Source organism: Aspergillus bombycis (assembly GCF_001792695.1).
Source record: "Aspergillus bombycis strain NRRL26010 chromosome Unknown contig00088, whole genome shotgun sequence".
NCBI classification, from domain to species: Eukaryota; Fungi; Ascomycota; class Eurotiomycetes; order Eurotiales; family Aspergillaceae; genus Aspergillus; species Aspergillus bombycis.
The window spans coordinates 86650-100195 of record NW_019170090.1 but is presented as its reverse complement, the minus strand read 5'-3'; the positions used below and the strand labels follow the sequence as shown (position 1 = coordinate 100195).

Sequence of the window (13546 nt, the reverse complement as noted above, 5' to 3'; positions counted from 1 at the left end):
ACAGAACGTGGTTGATACATGAATTGTGGTCGTCGCAAGTCTCACGCAATCCTTTTACCAATCCAAAGTTGCGAAGTATATCTTGGGCAGATTGTCTTGTTCGGCCTCTGTTGGTTTGTCGATATACTCGGTATTTTCTTCGACTCCGAAGCTTAGAAGTACTTCCTGCTCCTGGCCGTTGACGTGCCGGTCGAGGTGGCAGTAGACGTTGCCTCCGTAGCGGTGCTGGAGGGGGACGCAGAGCTAGAAGTGCCACCGCCAGTGCTCGTGGAGTTCAGGGTTGCGACCAAGGGCCCGATGTTGACCTTCTGGCCGCAGGGGCCGGCGGGAGCAGTCACGCACCTGTTGATGTAGGTGCCCAGCTGGCCAGTCTGGTTACCGGCCTTGAGGATCTGGTCGGGGGTGTAGGCGGGCACCAAAGAAGTGCTGTTTGAGGGGAAGAAGGTGGAGTTCTGCTCAGAGCCGAGGTAGGCAGATTGGGCACTGTGCTGGGCAGCCAGACGAGCCAGGAGGAAGGCGACCTCAGGAGATTGGGTGTAGGCGGCCAGGCCGATGAAGCCGCCGGCGATGGTCTGCTCGACCTGCAGGGCGTTCTTGAGGAAGCTATTGGCATCACTGGCTTGCGGGATGGTGACGTTGCAACGAGGGGTGGTGAAGTTGGAGAGGTTGTTGCCAACCTGCTGGATGGCACGGATGCCCAGACGATTCTCTCGTGTGATGCCCCTGAAATTAGGTTCGTAGTTGGCGGTGGAAGCGTTGGTGGCATTATTCAGGAAAGTCTGGTTGAGAGATTGAGACGACCAGAACCGTTCGGACAGATGCTGGAGCGCCCAGGCGAACTGGAGAGTCTGGACATCACCGGACTTGGGCGAGCAGTCAGAGCTCTGGGCGGCGACAGCTCCGGCCAGAAGGAGGCTGCTCAAGGCAGAGAAGATACGCATGATTATGTGATTAGTATATTCAGTCGAGCGGTCTTGTTGATCCGGATATGTTGCACGGGGACGCAGTGGGTGTATGTATAATCCGTTCAGCTAATCAGGCCAGCACAAAGTTATCAAAATTCAAAAAGAGAGGAACGTCAACGGATACCCTCAGCTACTCTTATAGATTCATACAGCTGACGGAGATCTAGAATCACTGGGCCTATCAATGTAACCATATGATGAAATGGCCTATTTCGGGCTGCCCCAAGCTCCACATGCAAGAAGGCGCAGAACTTTATCGCCATCCTTTGCATCACGACATCCAGACAATTGCTGTTGGAAGTTTGTTCCACCGTTGATAACCAATGCCCAGGAGAAATTGACTTTGCTGAGGGAAGTCTTTTACTAGGCAAGACGGCACAGTTCATGGTTCGGCGGCCGGGACTGACGCGGCGTCGCCGGTCATACGGCAATGAAAAGTTATGTCAGGATGTTCTCAGTGGCACCGGTGATATCATTGAATCGTGGGGGATTCGCTAGGCTCCAGCGATGGAGACGGCGGAATCAGCATATCCGCATCTCTCCGGGTCTTTGGGGAAGCCGTTGGTGGTTGATCGGCTTGTTTTGCGTCGCGCGGATCCTATCGGAATTAAAGTATGTGGAAGCTAGGCGCGATCGGGTTTAGCCGCCTAGCCTGGTTTGTCGATCATGATTCACGACTTGATCTTTTTTTCTACTCCTTCTTTTTACCAGGACTACTAAAGTACTACCATTACTGGTATACCTACCTCTCCTCCCTGACAACCACATGACAGGGAGAGTCGTGGAAAAACAAGGAACCCATATATCTCGACAGAGTCCCTCCACGGGGACATGCCCGAAAACTCCATTCTCTTGAATATGGAAGGATGATCCCATGTGGTCGTCCATCACAGTGCATCCGAGAGTTCCGCCTCCCACTCCAGACTTTTCATGCTCGAACAAGATTCGACCCTGGTGTTACTAATCATCGGCATGACGATCCGTAAAACGACCTGCGGTGGGCGCCCGAAACGATTCTCCACCACAGACAGGGCAATCAATCGTGTCGTAGATGGTCCTACAAATTATACCCAACACACGGGACGTCAGGAAACTAGATCCTCTAGCATAGATCAAACTATCATATTCACTCAAGAGCACGTTCCTTTATACGCCCACTATAAATAACATTACAGAATAATACCCTGAGCCGACCAAACTTTTGATCTCCACCGAGATGAAGAGGGACAAAGGGTAGGAAAATAAACTATGCAGAACAGAAGCTAGTTCAGTTGGTTATATGAGAGTCTATGAGTCATCCACAAGCCGTTTATGCTCCCAGGCCTTCTTGGCACCATCCAGAAGGGCCTCGGCGTTCCCGCTGTTGTCACACATGCCCCGGAAAACACCATCTTCCCGGTTGATGAGCGTCCATGGGTGGTCGTACTCCACCACACGGCCGTGATCGAGCACTAGGACCTTATCGTAGTCAATGATGGTTTGCAAGCGGTGCGCAATCGTGATGATGGTGCTGTCCCGGAGCTCACGTAGTGTCTCTTGGATTCTGGCATCGGTGTTATAGTCAATGGAAGCCGTCGCTTCATCCATCATCAGAACCTTAGGCTCCTTAAGAAGCGCACGGGCGAGACACATGAGCTGCCTCTGCCCTTGGGACAGATTAGATCCAGACTCGGAAATCGGTGTCTCCAGGTTGAGGAAGATATTCTTATTGTCAAGAACAACAGTGTCATTCGCGGTCGCGATAGGTTCCGCAAAACTTGTCACAGGAGTTGCGGTTCCTGATGTTCCAGACCCAATCAAATGAACCCGGCGAAGCGCCGTGAAGATTTGGTCATCCGTGAAGAGATTGAATGGGTCGAGGTTGCTCCGGATGGTGCCTGTGAAAAGAGTTGGATCCTGTGGTACAATCGTGATGGACTCCCGCAGGTCGCGGAGCCCAATAGAGCCGATATCTACGTCATCAATGACTATACGTCCCTTCTCGGCTTCAAGCCCACGGAAGAGAGCAAGAGCCAGTGAGCTTTTACCCGCGCCCGTGCGGCCCACAATGCCGACCTTTTCACCCGGCTGCACCGTGAAGGAAACGTTGCGAAGAACAGGATCAAGGTCTGGTCGGTAGCGTGTAGTGTAGTTGGCGAATTCAACAGCTCCACCGCTAGGCCAGTGGGCTGGCGGCCTCGAGTCAGGAATAACGGCCGCCGCCTCTTGCTCTACCTCGAGGTACTCTTTCACTCGTTCAACCGAGTTCATGTTCTGTTGAACCTCGGAATAGAGACGGACCAACCAGAGAACATGCTCCGTGAATGTAACTGCGTATGTCAACGCAAGACCAGCAGCGCCGGCGTCAATCTTTCCAATACTGAGCAGGACGAAGACAGCAGTGAAGAAGGAAACCAAAGCACCAGTGAAGTCAACGCGGAGGGCAAGCCAGCGATTACTAGCCCAAAGGTAAATGTGCGGCCGGTTGTAGTCGTTGATGCGTCGATGATTATCCACAATGAACCTAGGCCCGTCGCCGTAGGCACGAATGGTGACAATTCCATTGAGAGTCTCGCCAAACTGCTGATAGAGAGGACTTCTCTGCACAGACTCTAGGCGCTTGAGATCACGGGAGGAATTCAAGTACACAGCTCCCAGTGCAAAGTAGACCAACGATATAAAGACAGCCGCAATCAAGAAACCCGGCATTATCACCGAAATCAGAGCCACAATCATTACCACGCTCGCAAGACAGTGAAGCATACCAATTGCCGCCGGAGCAACTTCCTGGTCGACAGCTTCAACATCCTTGGAAAACCTGTTCATCAATTGACCAAGAGGTGTCGAGTCGAAAAACTTGAACTTGGCATGCATCACGGCATTCAAGAGACGCTTGTGGATCTTATTGGATGCATGCAAGGAGCCCCAGAACAGAACACCCTCTCTAACCAAGGATATTATAATATAAAGGAACCCAAGGATCGCATATACACCGAGATAGTAGGCAACATTAACATTGCCGTAGGTCCCCGTGGTTACTTGCGTACCAAAGTGGGGGCACTCTGTGTGGAGGTTCGTGGCACACCCCCAGCATTGAATGACGGGATCTTGAAACTCGTTAGGGCAGCGTAGTCTCCAACATCATCTGTTCCGACATCCTCAGTTTGATAGGAGTTGGCCCACTGTCTGATCCAAACATTTGTAGATACAGATCCCAGTTGCTGTAAGCAGAAAATACACAAAGCGCCCGTCCAGTAGTACCACGAGCCCATGGATAGAAGGTACATTTTGATAGTTGGCCACTTGATACTACCAGTAGCCTTTCCTTCCACCAAATTAGGTCGTGCCTCCTCTTGTTTTTGACCCTTTCCGGCCGAGCCATTGGTGATTCCACCGTTGGTGGCATGCGAATCGTCCTCATGACGGTCTCCGAGATCGGTGGGCATTCGAGAGGGACGTTGGGAGCTAGACCTAGATGTGGGTCGCGACTTGAGAAGTTCGTCGCCCAGCACTCCGGACGCTGCTACCTTGTCCGGATGTCCCTGGGCGGTCACTTTACCGTTGTCGAGGACGATAACATGCTCCGCTTGTGGGACAGTCAGAGCAACATTGTGGGTAACCAGCACGCAGGTTCGGTCAAACATCAACGGTCCTAGAAGAGCCTCTCGGAAAATGTGCTTCGCGGTGTGGGAGTCTACCGCACTCAGGCAGTCGTCCAACAAGAGGTGGCGGGCCCTGCTGTAGATGGCACGAGCGAGGGATATCCTCTGCTTTTGGCCACCTGACAAACTGATACCCTTCTCTCCCACGATGGTTTGATCACCGGCATCGAGGATACTAAAGTCTCGTTCCAGAGCGCAGGCCTTGACCACAGCATTGTAGCGACGCTGATCCCAAGGTGAGGCGAAAACAATGTTTCCCTTGACGGTATCATTGACTAGCCACGCTTCCTGCGCACAGTACGCGACGCTCTCCATAAGACCCGTCTGTGGGTCAACCGGAAGTTCTGTCCGGCTAGAAGTTCCACCGGGTAAATGAACGCTACCTTCCAGGAGTTTCATTTCTCCCAGGAGTGCCATCAAGAGAGATGTCTTGCCAGAGCCTGTGGGTCCAGCAATGATATTCAACTTGCCAGTCCGGAAGGATACATCGATATTGATCAAGCGGAATGCGTCTGTAGTATCACTTTGCGGGTCATCTTTGTATTGGCCGTTGGAGCTTCCCCAAGTAAGCGTGGCATTCTCCAGCGCAATCCTCGATGGCTGTCCAGCAGAGTCGCTCTCTTCCAACTGATCGTATTTCTGAGTTTCTTCCTCGTTGAGGAATTTATCCACACGGTCCAGAGAGACTTTAGATTCTTGCACGTGAGCCACCATATCGGCCAGCTGATCCAACGGAATACGAAGCAACGAGAACATCGACAGGGCCGGGAAGGCAATTGACGGGGTCAACTTCTTCCCCTCGACAACGGTGTACAGGAAAAACGAAGCGAAAGTGATCATAAGCGGGGTTCCGTACCAGACAGTTGCTGCCGTGGACCAGATAATGTAGCGGTAGCGTAATGCCTTGAGTTCCGCCTGGCGCTTCTCATTGACAGTGTCTTCAAAGCGCTGCTCCCATGCGAAATACTTGATAATCCTGATGTTCTGCAGAATCTCATTGGTGGCGTGTATGCGAGCGTCGGTTGAAGCCAAAATCTGGTTTTGGATCTTTGTAAATTGCTTCGCGATAAACAGGTTCACCGGCAGCATAAAAACCATGATGACAATGCCAGCAAATGAGCTGAACCCAAGAAGCCGGTAGAGCAGCGTGACGGCAATCGTGATCTGCACCGGAACGCTAGCCCACAGAAAATGAAGGTAAGCACCGACCTCGCTAACCTTGAAGGAGTCGATGGCCATCAAGTTGATGATGTTGCCCGTATTGGCTGAGTGAGCATCGTCGCTTTCTCCAGATTCCTTCGCGTTCTGACCATCTGACTCGGGGTCGGTTGTGGTGGCCTTCTTTTTCTTTCGGCCGAAGGTGAAGGTTCTCTTCTTCTTACTACTGGGGGGCGCCTCTTCAGGCTTCTTCTTGCCAGCATCGACAGACGCCCCCGCCTTGCGCCTCAGAGCTTTGGCGTAGATCTCACCGATGATAATGGCGCGAAGTTTTACGCCTAATTTGCGACCTATCCAAAGACCTTGTCCGTCCGCAACACCCTGGATAGCTCCTGAGCAGAACAACAAAATGGCATACAACCAAGCCGCATTCGCAGTCGTTGACCTTGGATCTTCCACATATTCCAGGATGGCTTTGAGGAGAATAGTAGGTAGGTACGTGAAAAGGCATGAGAAAATCGTCCATGAGCCTTGCCACAAGAGCGTGGGCCAAAAATAACGACCAAGTCTCCACACTAACGAGCCCTTGTACTGCCTCCGGCGAAAGTCTTCCAGCACAGTTGCTGCCTTTTGGGATGAGGTCAAATTCCAAACGTCATCGAGTTCCAGCGCTTGTCTATAGCCTTTTAGGACAAGGGGATCTAACCAGGCAAAGGTTGCTAAGGAGATCAAGCTGGCAGTTGGATGTCTCGCTGGCTGGATGCCATCCTCGTGTGGGACTAATACGGCCTTGTTTCCTCTGCGTGTAGTCACTGCAATGAGAAGGAGAAGAGTAGATAGAGAAAACTCCACCGCGGTGAAGATTGTGGCACGCCTTGAGACGGGATGAATGACAGCGGACCGGAACACAAGAACATTGAACAACCACTGGAGCCCGTACAGACAAGCCGTGTGATTCCAAATCCTAGGAAGCAAATGCAAGTCCAGAGTAGAGAGAAGCAAGCGAACCAATGCCAAAAATAGGATATAGCTCCACGAAACCAGTTTCGCCACAGCAGAGAGTTTACCGCTGTTACCCCAGGTATCCGTCCACAGAATTGCGATAAAGACTGCCACTTCTCCCAGAAGCGCAGCTACTTCGAGCGTTATCAGAGCGACTTCACCTCGGGGGCGATCGACGTCAAACTGTAACAATTCCTCTTCCGCAGCCTTGGATAGCATCCGATCCGTTTCTTCTCCATGCTCCTCGGCCACTTGGGTATCAGTTTCCGCAGCATCATCCACGAGGATCTTGTACGAGACACCTTTTCGGGCCACAAAATAACGATAGGCGACACGAAGTAGGATAAATAAAAGCGAGAGCCCACATGCGGTAAGCGGCAGGATTACTTGTAGATAACTGCGATTGATGACGGTGAGTATATGAGGCTTCAGTCACAGGTAGAGGGAGGATTTGGAAGGGTGTCGATCATACTTGCGCTGAAAGCAACGGGAAACGTCATCGATGGCCCAAATGGGGCCATGGCATTCCGGGGTCATTTCTGACAAGCGGGTGAGAGAAAATAGCTGGAAGATTGAGAGATCCGGTAGATCATCCGCCTCGCGTTCAGGTCCTGGCGACAGAGACCCGCGTGGAGGAGGACGACGACAGGACGATAATTATAGAACAGCCAGTCGCGTTATTGGCAGTCTGCGGAGATGGTGTTGCAAGACGAGCCTCGCATGGCAATCGGAGAAAAGCGAGGGAAGGACAAAGGAAATTTGACAAGAGATGACGAATTGCGAGGGCACCAACAAGCCCTAGCAGTTCCGTCGGTATCAATGGAGTGGGGAGGTGAATCAAGGTGGTGAATCCAAGTCCATCTGGAGAAGAAAAGACGGAAGGGGAGGGAAAACGACGGATGACGGAAGGGCAGAGAGAAAGCCAAGAGAGCAGTTAGAAAGAAGTGGGACGGAGGGAGAGACACCAGGGTGGATTTCCTAGGCTAACTAGCACGCAGTCTCCACCGCCTGGTCCGAGGGATCCAGAACCCAGACCGACGGTTATTAATTGCCTACCTACTCTGTACAGATATTCGAGTCACGTCTTTCTTTGTCAAAAATCCACGACGACGGACGAGGAGGGGGGAGGGATATCTCAGCCTATTGGCGGCAGAGTCTGCGTGAGAAACGATCGACTCGAAATTTAGAGTATTTTATCTGATGGCTGCAGCTCCCATGACAGCCCTTATTGGCCTATGATATCACCGCTTCCACTCCTCGAGGTCAATTCCTGAAAGATATATAACTCAGGAAAATATCAAGCTCTCTCCAGCGTGATTTAGTCTGTTTATTTGTAATTGTTAATTTATTATAGTTTCTTTTTCGTATATGTTTTTCCTTTTTTTTTTTTTTTTTTTTTTTTTTGGTTCGACCTCCACATCCATACACCGAACCCTAGATAGATGTACTTCAAGACTATATACAGCACCTGCTAGGGTTGGAACTTGGAGCTAAAGACTCAACGTCTGGGCTTTTCCTGCATACTAGTCCATGGTGACTACCTATGTAGTATGTGAAACCTTCACTCGAGGATCTTGAATGACCTTTGTTCGTGTTCCCCAGAGTTGCCAAAGTTACTGTCGATTTTCCTGGATATGCAGTACCGCTCTACCAATCGAAAGAAATTCGTCACTTTGTTCTCCAGTGTCATCAGCAATGAACCAAGCGCCAGCCGGGATAGATTACGGGAGTGAGTCACTTGATGGCAATGTAACCTGCATGAAGGTTGAACGAGAGCTCTGACTCAAAAACTTCTTCCCCGACTCCCAAATTGGGTAACTCGTATCTCTATCTCCGAGATAAGCGGCAGAACTTCGCTCGGACTAGATCCCTTCGAGTTTGGACAGCTGCGAGTACGTCGGCTTCAAGCGAACCTGGCGGATTTAAAAACCCCACTTGAGAAGAATCCTCTCCACCTTGTGCTCCTCGGCTGATGTGACCCCCTACACCAATGAAATGAGGTACCTGTCCAAGTCCCCAGGCACACAGGCGACAGGCCTACTACTAGGAGTAGACTAGTCTAGATAGCGTAAGCAGTACTCGCATCCATGACAGATACGGGTTTTTGGAGAAACACCACCGATACTCTTTGTCGACAGAAGTGGGGAACAGCACAGTCAAACAGGGAAACAAAAAAGTGGTTCGAAACTCACCAGCGACAAGTAACAACACTGGGGTTACTAATGAAACCAGCCAAAGTTCACACACCCAAAGAAAATTTCCTCCATTATTTGACTTTTTCCTTTCATTTTTTCCCTCCCCTGAGCGGGTACAGGAACCCACAAGAAGTCCCAATTGTTCCATAGCGCCACCCCGGAACTTTCCGTGGGGATTGCCACGCCCAGACTAGTGCGCAAACGTTGAAAAAGGCGGAATCTTATCGCCTCACAGGACGATCGTCCCGCCCCGTTGACAGAACATCATCCTGCAGAGGGGATAGATACCCTACGCGTCTACGTTCATCTCGTGTTTCCAACTCTCAAAGAAGAGGTTGACCGCCGTTCCCTAGTCGCTGGCAGGCTATCCGTCTCGCTTCTCCTCCGTCGTAGTCGCCATGGCCGAACGTATCCTGATGAACGAGTACAAGACCCTCGCCAAGGAGCCATGGGTCAATATCGAGGTAAGCCATACCAAGGTCCTGTGCCGGGGCTTAGCTAACAGTCTGCTTTCCGCCAGCTCGAGAACGAGGACATCTTCAGGTGGACCATCGGGTTAATTGTCCTCAACCCCGACTCCTTGTACTACGGCGGGTATTTCAAAGCGTCCATGAAATTCCCCAAGAACTATCCTTTTTCGCCCCCAGGTATGTCAAACCACAGCTTGTAAAATCCTAACAGTGACTGACTCGGTATCTTCAACCCCAGAGTTCGCTTTTCGACGCCCTCTCTACCACCCCAACATCTATCCCGACGGGAAACTTTGCATCTCGATTCTCCACGCACCAGGCGAAGATGAAATGTCGGGCGAGCTGGCCTCGGAACGATGGTCCCCTGCTCAACGTGTCGAATCTGTCTTGATCTCCATCCTCTCGTTACTAGACGACGCGGAAGTGTCGTCCCCCGCCAACGTCGACGCCGGCGTGATGTTACGAAAGGAACCCGAAGAATACAAGTCGCGCGTCCGGAAGGACGTCGAGACTTCGAAGCAAGACATACCCGAAGACTTCGTCATGCCGACCCATCAACCGGCAACAGTTAAAGCCGTAGAGAAGGACGATTCGGATTTCTGGGCGGAGAGCGATGCAGACGATGACGTCTTCGGAGGAAGCGACTCGGACGAAGACATGGACTTTGACGATCAAGATACTGGCAGTGATGATGAAGAAGAGGAGGAGGAGGAGGAGGAGAAGAAGAAGGAGCGGGTTTGACCCTGGGGCTCCTGTGTGTATGAGAGACACTCACCTCTCTCACTCCCTTTTTTTTCCGTCGGTCTTTCTTTCTTTTGGGATTTTGGCGTAGGACTTCGCAGGCGTTAGTTCGTGGCATAGCGTGGGCGCAGGGACGGCCAAGCTCTAGCATTTCTGGACATATCTACCATAGCATCCCATTTAAACGATCTGTTCATCTGAAGAAGTTGTTATAGAATCCCCATGTAGTTTAGCCCCGTAGGCTAACTAGGTCGGGGCGAAACAAGGCTAAGAATAGTCCTGACGATAGTGAAGTTCAGTGAAGCCACCGCTGAAAGAGGAAATGAAGACCGAGCCAGTCCACGAAGAGAATGTAGCATGCCTGGAACACGCGTGGCCCTCCGGGTGGATCGATTGCGAAAACCAGCATACCAGGCCCAGATTCCCAGATTCATGTGACTGAACGTACCGTAGATTCATTTGGATGTTGACCTCTCGCAGCAACTTTAGTCCCCTCAGACGCAGGACATCATCCAAACCTCTCCCATGGAACGCTTCATTTCCGTTCCCAAAGACTGACAAGGCCACCCATCGGTCTGGTTGACCACATGGCCCCCGTGTGTATTGTACATACATACTTCTTGTAGGACAACCAAATTTCAGAGAAAGTGCGATATGAAAGCCTGTTCCATTGATTTATATATATATATATATATATATTGATCAACGTCGGGATACATCTGACTGGACTATTTATTACTTTGGTTTTTATTTTATTTCACCTTTTCTTTTCTTTTTCCTTTTTTTTTTACCAACTATCTATTAATACTCGTTTTGGATGAATAGTGTAAATATATATTTCTTGAGCATGATTCTAGTCCAAGATAATATCTTGTCTACGCAGATTACCGTTATGCCGTCAGCTTAGGTAGTGCATACAAAATGGAAAAAATGATCGATTTGCTCTGAATGGTGGCGAAACGCCCCAGGTCAATAATAAAATAGATCGTTGGTAGCCAAGGCGATGTTCCCTCACACGGACGGTTATTTTAGGCGCCACCGGATCATCCGCCTCCGAGGGCTGTCTTCTCATGAAGAATATGTAAGTTTATAATCGGAATATCGGACAGATGATGGGAGACAATGATATCCTGTTGAAGAGCATTCAGTCTCGTGCGGTGATTGGATTGAATTCTGTGAGTTGGACGATGGCTATATAAAATTACTGGGGTGACGAATATGAATTAGAACGAGACTAGCTTTCATGGCATTTGGGTAATTCTCAATACATCGGTCGACTTCCATGACGAGTGCAATTTGGCCGTCTGCAAGGAGACACTCCTACCTAATTGGTGACCACCATTAGACTTTCTGGCAGCCTTCAGGCCAAGCCACGCTTATCTGTGGAGAACAGTCGCATTATCAATTTGGCAGTCTGTTAAAAAGCAAGCACATGTATCTCTAGATAGTATGTCAAATATGGTTGTGGACATGTATACTATAATAATAATGAAAGACCAGGTAAACCGTGACAGGATAATGTACCCAATGCAGTCAATGCATCGGCTTCTCCGTTAAGACCAAAAACAGCAGCAAAAAAATACCAGCGCCAGTGTCCGGTTAGCCAATTCCCATACTCTGCCATAAACGAAACTAGTTACGTCTCTCTAAATGAGTCTTGTCTTGCATCTATCTATGCAACAACAGCATCCTGAATCTCACTGTAGATAGCTCCAAGCTCCTCAGCGAGCAACTTCTCAGCCTTGTTGACCAGCCCGTCGAAGCGGTCCTTAAGGTTGTTACTGCCGGCCTTGTAACCACCCTTGGTGACGATCTCAGTGTAGTTGTCGGCACCACCACCGTTCCAGGCGAGAAGCTAAAATAGATTAATTAGCAACTTTCTTCATTTTACCATAAGGGACAATGTGACTTACGTTGGGAGTGTCAGATGGGATATCAGTAAGAGCGCCCTGGGTGGCGATGGAGATGATATCCTTCTTGAGCTTGGCAGGAGTAAGCTCATCGACAGCGAATGCGGAGTCCTGAGCAGGCTGCAGAGAAACAAAGTAGGCCAGCAGACCAGCAATGTGAGGAGAGGCCATTGAGGTTCCGGAGATGGTGTTGACAGCGTGCTTGCTGCCAGTCCAGGTGGAAAGAATGTTGAGACCCGGAGCAAAGATGTCAGTGCACTTTCCGTAGTTGGAGAAGTAAGCACGCTCATCCTGAAGAGTGGAGGCACCGACAGTGATGGCATTCTCAGCGGCAGCAGGGGAGTAGTTGCAGGCATCAGCATTGTCGTTACCAGCAGCAACGGCGAAGTGAAGACCAGCCTCAACACCAGCATTGACAGCGTCCTCAAGAGTCTTAGATTTGCCACCACCAAGACTCATGTTGGCAACGCTACCCTTGAAGCCTTTAACCTTGCCGTCTTTGGCGTCCTTAGCCTTCTTGAGATGGGATTGGACGGCCCACTCGACACCCAAAACGACATCGGACATGGTGCCAGAACCGCTGGACCTCAAGACCTTAACGGCATAGATGTTGGCCTTCTTGGCAACACCGTACTTCTTACCAGCGATGGTTCCGGAGCAGTGAGTTCCGTGTCCATTGCCATCCTCATCCTCATCATTACTAGGGATGGTCTTGCCCCAGTGTGCGCGGTTCTCGAAGTCAACATGGTCAATGTTGATACCAGTGTCAATAGTATAAGCATCGACGCCCTCACCGCCTTCTGACGCATACAGGTATTTGTTGAAGGTGCCAAACGAGAGGCTGTCACGGTGAGAGATACGAGCCAAGCCCCAGGGAGCATTCTTCTCAGTTGTCTCCTCCATGGTGTGGACTTCGGTGTCCTTCTCGATGTATTCAACCTTGAACACCCAAGTCAGACCAATAGTTCAAGAAACGGGGTTAGGCAGAAGGGGGGAAAACCTACATCAGGATGTCTCCGGACTTGCTCGATCACATCCTCATGGAAATGTCCAGAATAGCCCACCAGGGACCCGGCGATATCGAAGGTGTTCTTGAGACCGAGGTAAAGGTCATCACTGAAACCAAAGAGAGAGCGCTTCTTCAGGTCGATGTGTCCAGTCATCGAGTCGTGGATGTCCTGCACCCAGGTGTGATGAGCAGCCGCCGTTGCAGCGGAGACATGCTTCTTGAAGACGACGATGTAAGAGTCTGGAACCTCTTTGGCATTTGAGGCAGAAAGGATGGGAGCCGCTCCGTTGTGAATGGAGTCAACAGCAACGGGGGAGGCCGCTGCCAGTAGTGGCAGCAGGGAAAGGCTGAGGATGCCTCTCATGGTGGTCAACGGGGGCGAGGTCTAACACAACGTACAGAAGGGAGAAGGGAGGGTTCTAAGAGGGAAGAATACAAATGGAGATGAATATAAA

The 13546-nt window shown here is 50.6% G+C and overlaps 4 protein-coding genes across 4 annotated transcripts; 1 reads left to right on the top strand and 3 right to left on the bottom strand.

Moving 5' to 3' along the window:
* Positions 1 to 152: 152 nt before the first annotated feature.
* On the bottom strand, positions 153 to 941 carry ABOM_008333 (uncharacterized protein; the record flags this gene model as incomplete). Its single annotated transcript, XM_022535462.1, has 1 exon — positions 153 to 941. One exon carries the CDS (start codon positions 939 to 941, stop codon positions 153 to 155), a length of 789 nt encoding a protein of 262 aa, XP_022386202.1.
* A 1311-nt stretch (positions 942 to 2252) lies between these two features.
* Positions 2253 to 7303, bottom strand: ABOM_008332 (putative ABC bile acid transporter; the record flags this gene model as incomplete). The annotated part of the gene is made up of 3 exons (XM_022535461.1): positions 2253 to 3845; positions 3992 to 7163; positions 7239 to 7303. The coding sequence occupies 3 exons, from the start codon at positions 7301 to 7303 to the stop codon at positions 2253 to 2255; spliced, it is 4830 nt and encodes a 1609-aa protein (XP_022386203.1).
* A 2011-nt stretch (positions 7304 to 9314) lies between these two features.
* On the top strand, positions 9315 to 10172 carry ABOM_008331 (putative ubiquitin conjugating enzyme (UbcC); the record flags this gene model as incomplete). The annotated part of the gene is made up of 3 exons (XM_022535460.1): positions 9315 to 9425; positions 9482 to 9608; positions 9670 to 10172. Coding segments are annotated over 3 exons (741 nt in total), but the record flags the coding sequence as incomplete, so codon positions are not given.
* Positions 10173 to 11844: 1672 nt separating this feature from the next.
* On the bottom strand, positions 11845 to 13455 carry ABOM_008330 (S8 family peptidase; the record flags this gene model as incomplete). The annotated part of the gene is made up of 3 exons (XM_022535459.1): positions 11845 to 12027; positions 12086 to 13021; positions 13087 to 13455. 3 exons carry the CDS (start codon positions 13453 to 13455, stop codon positions 11845 to 11847), a joined length of 1488 nt encoding a protein of 495 aa, XP_022386201.1.
* Positions 13456 to 13546: the final 91 nt, after the last annotated feature.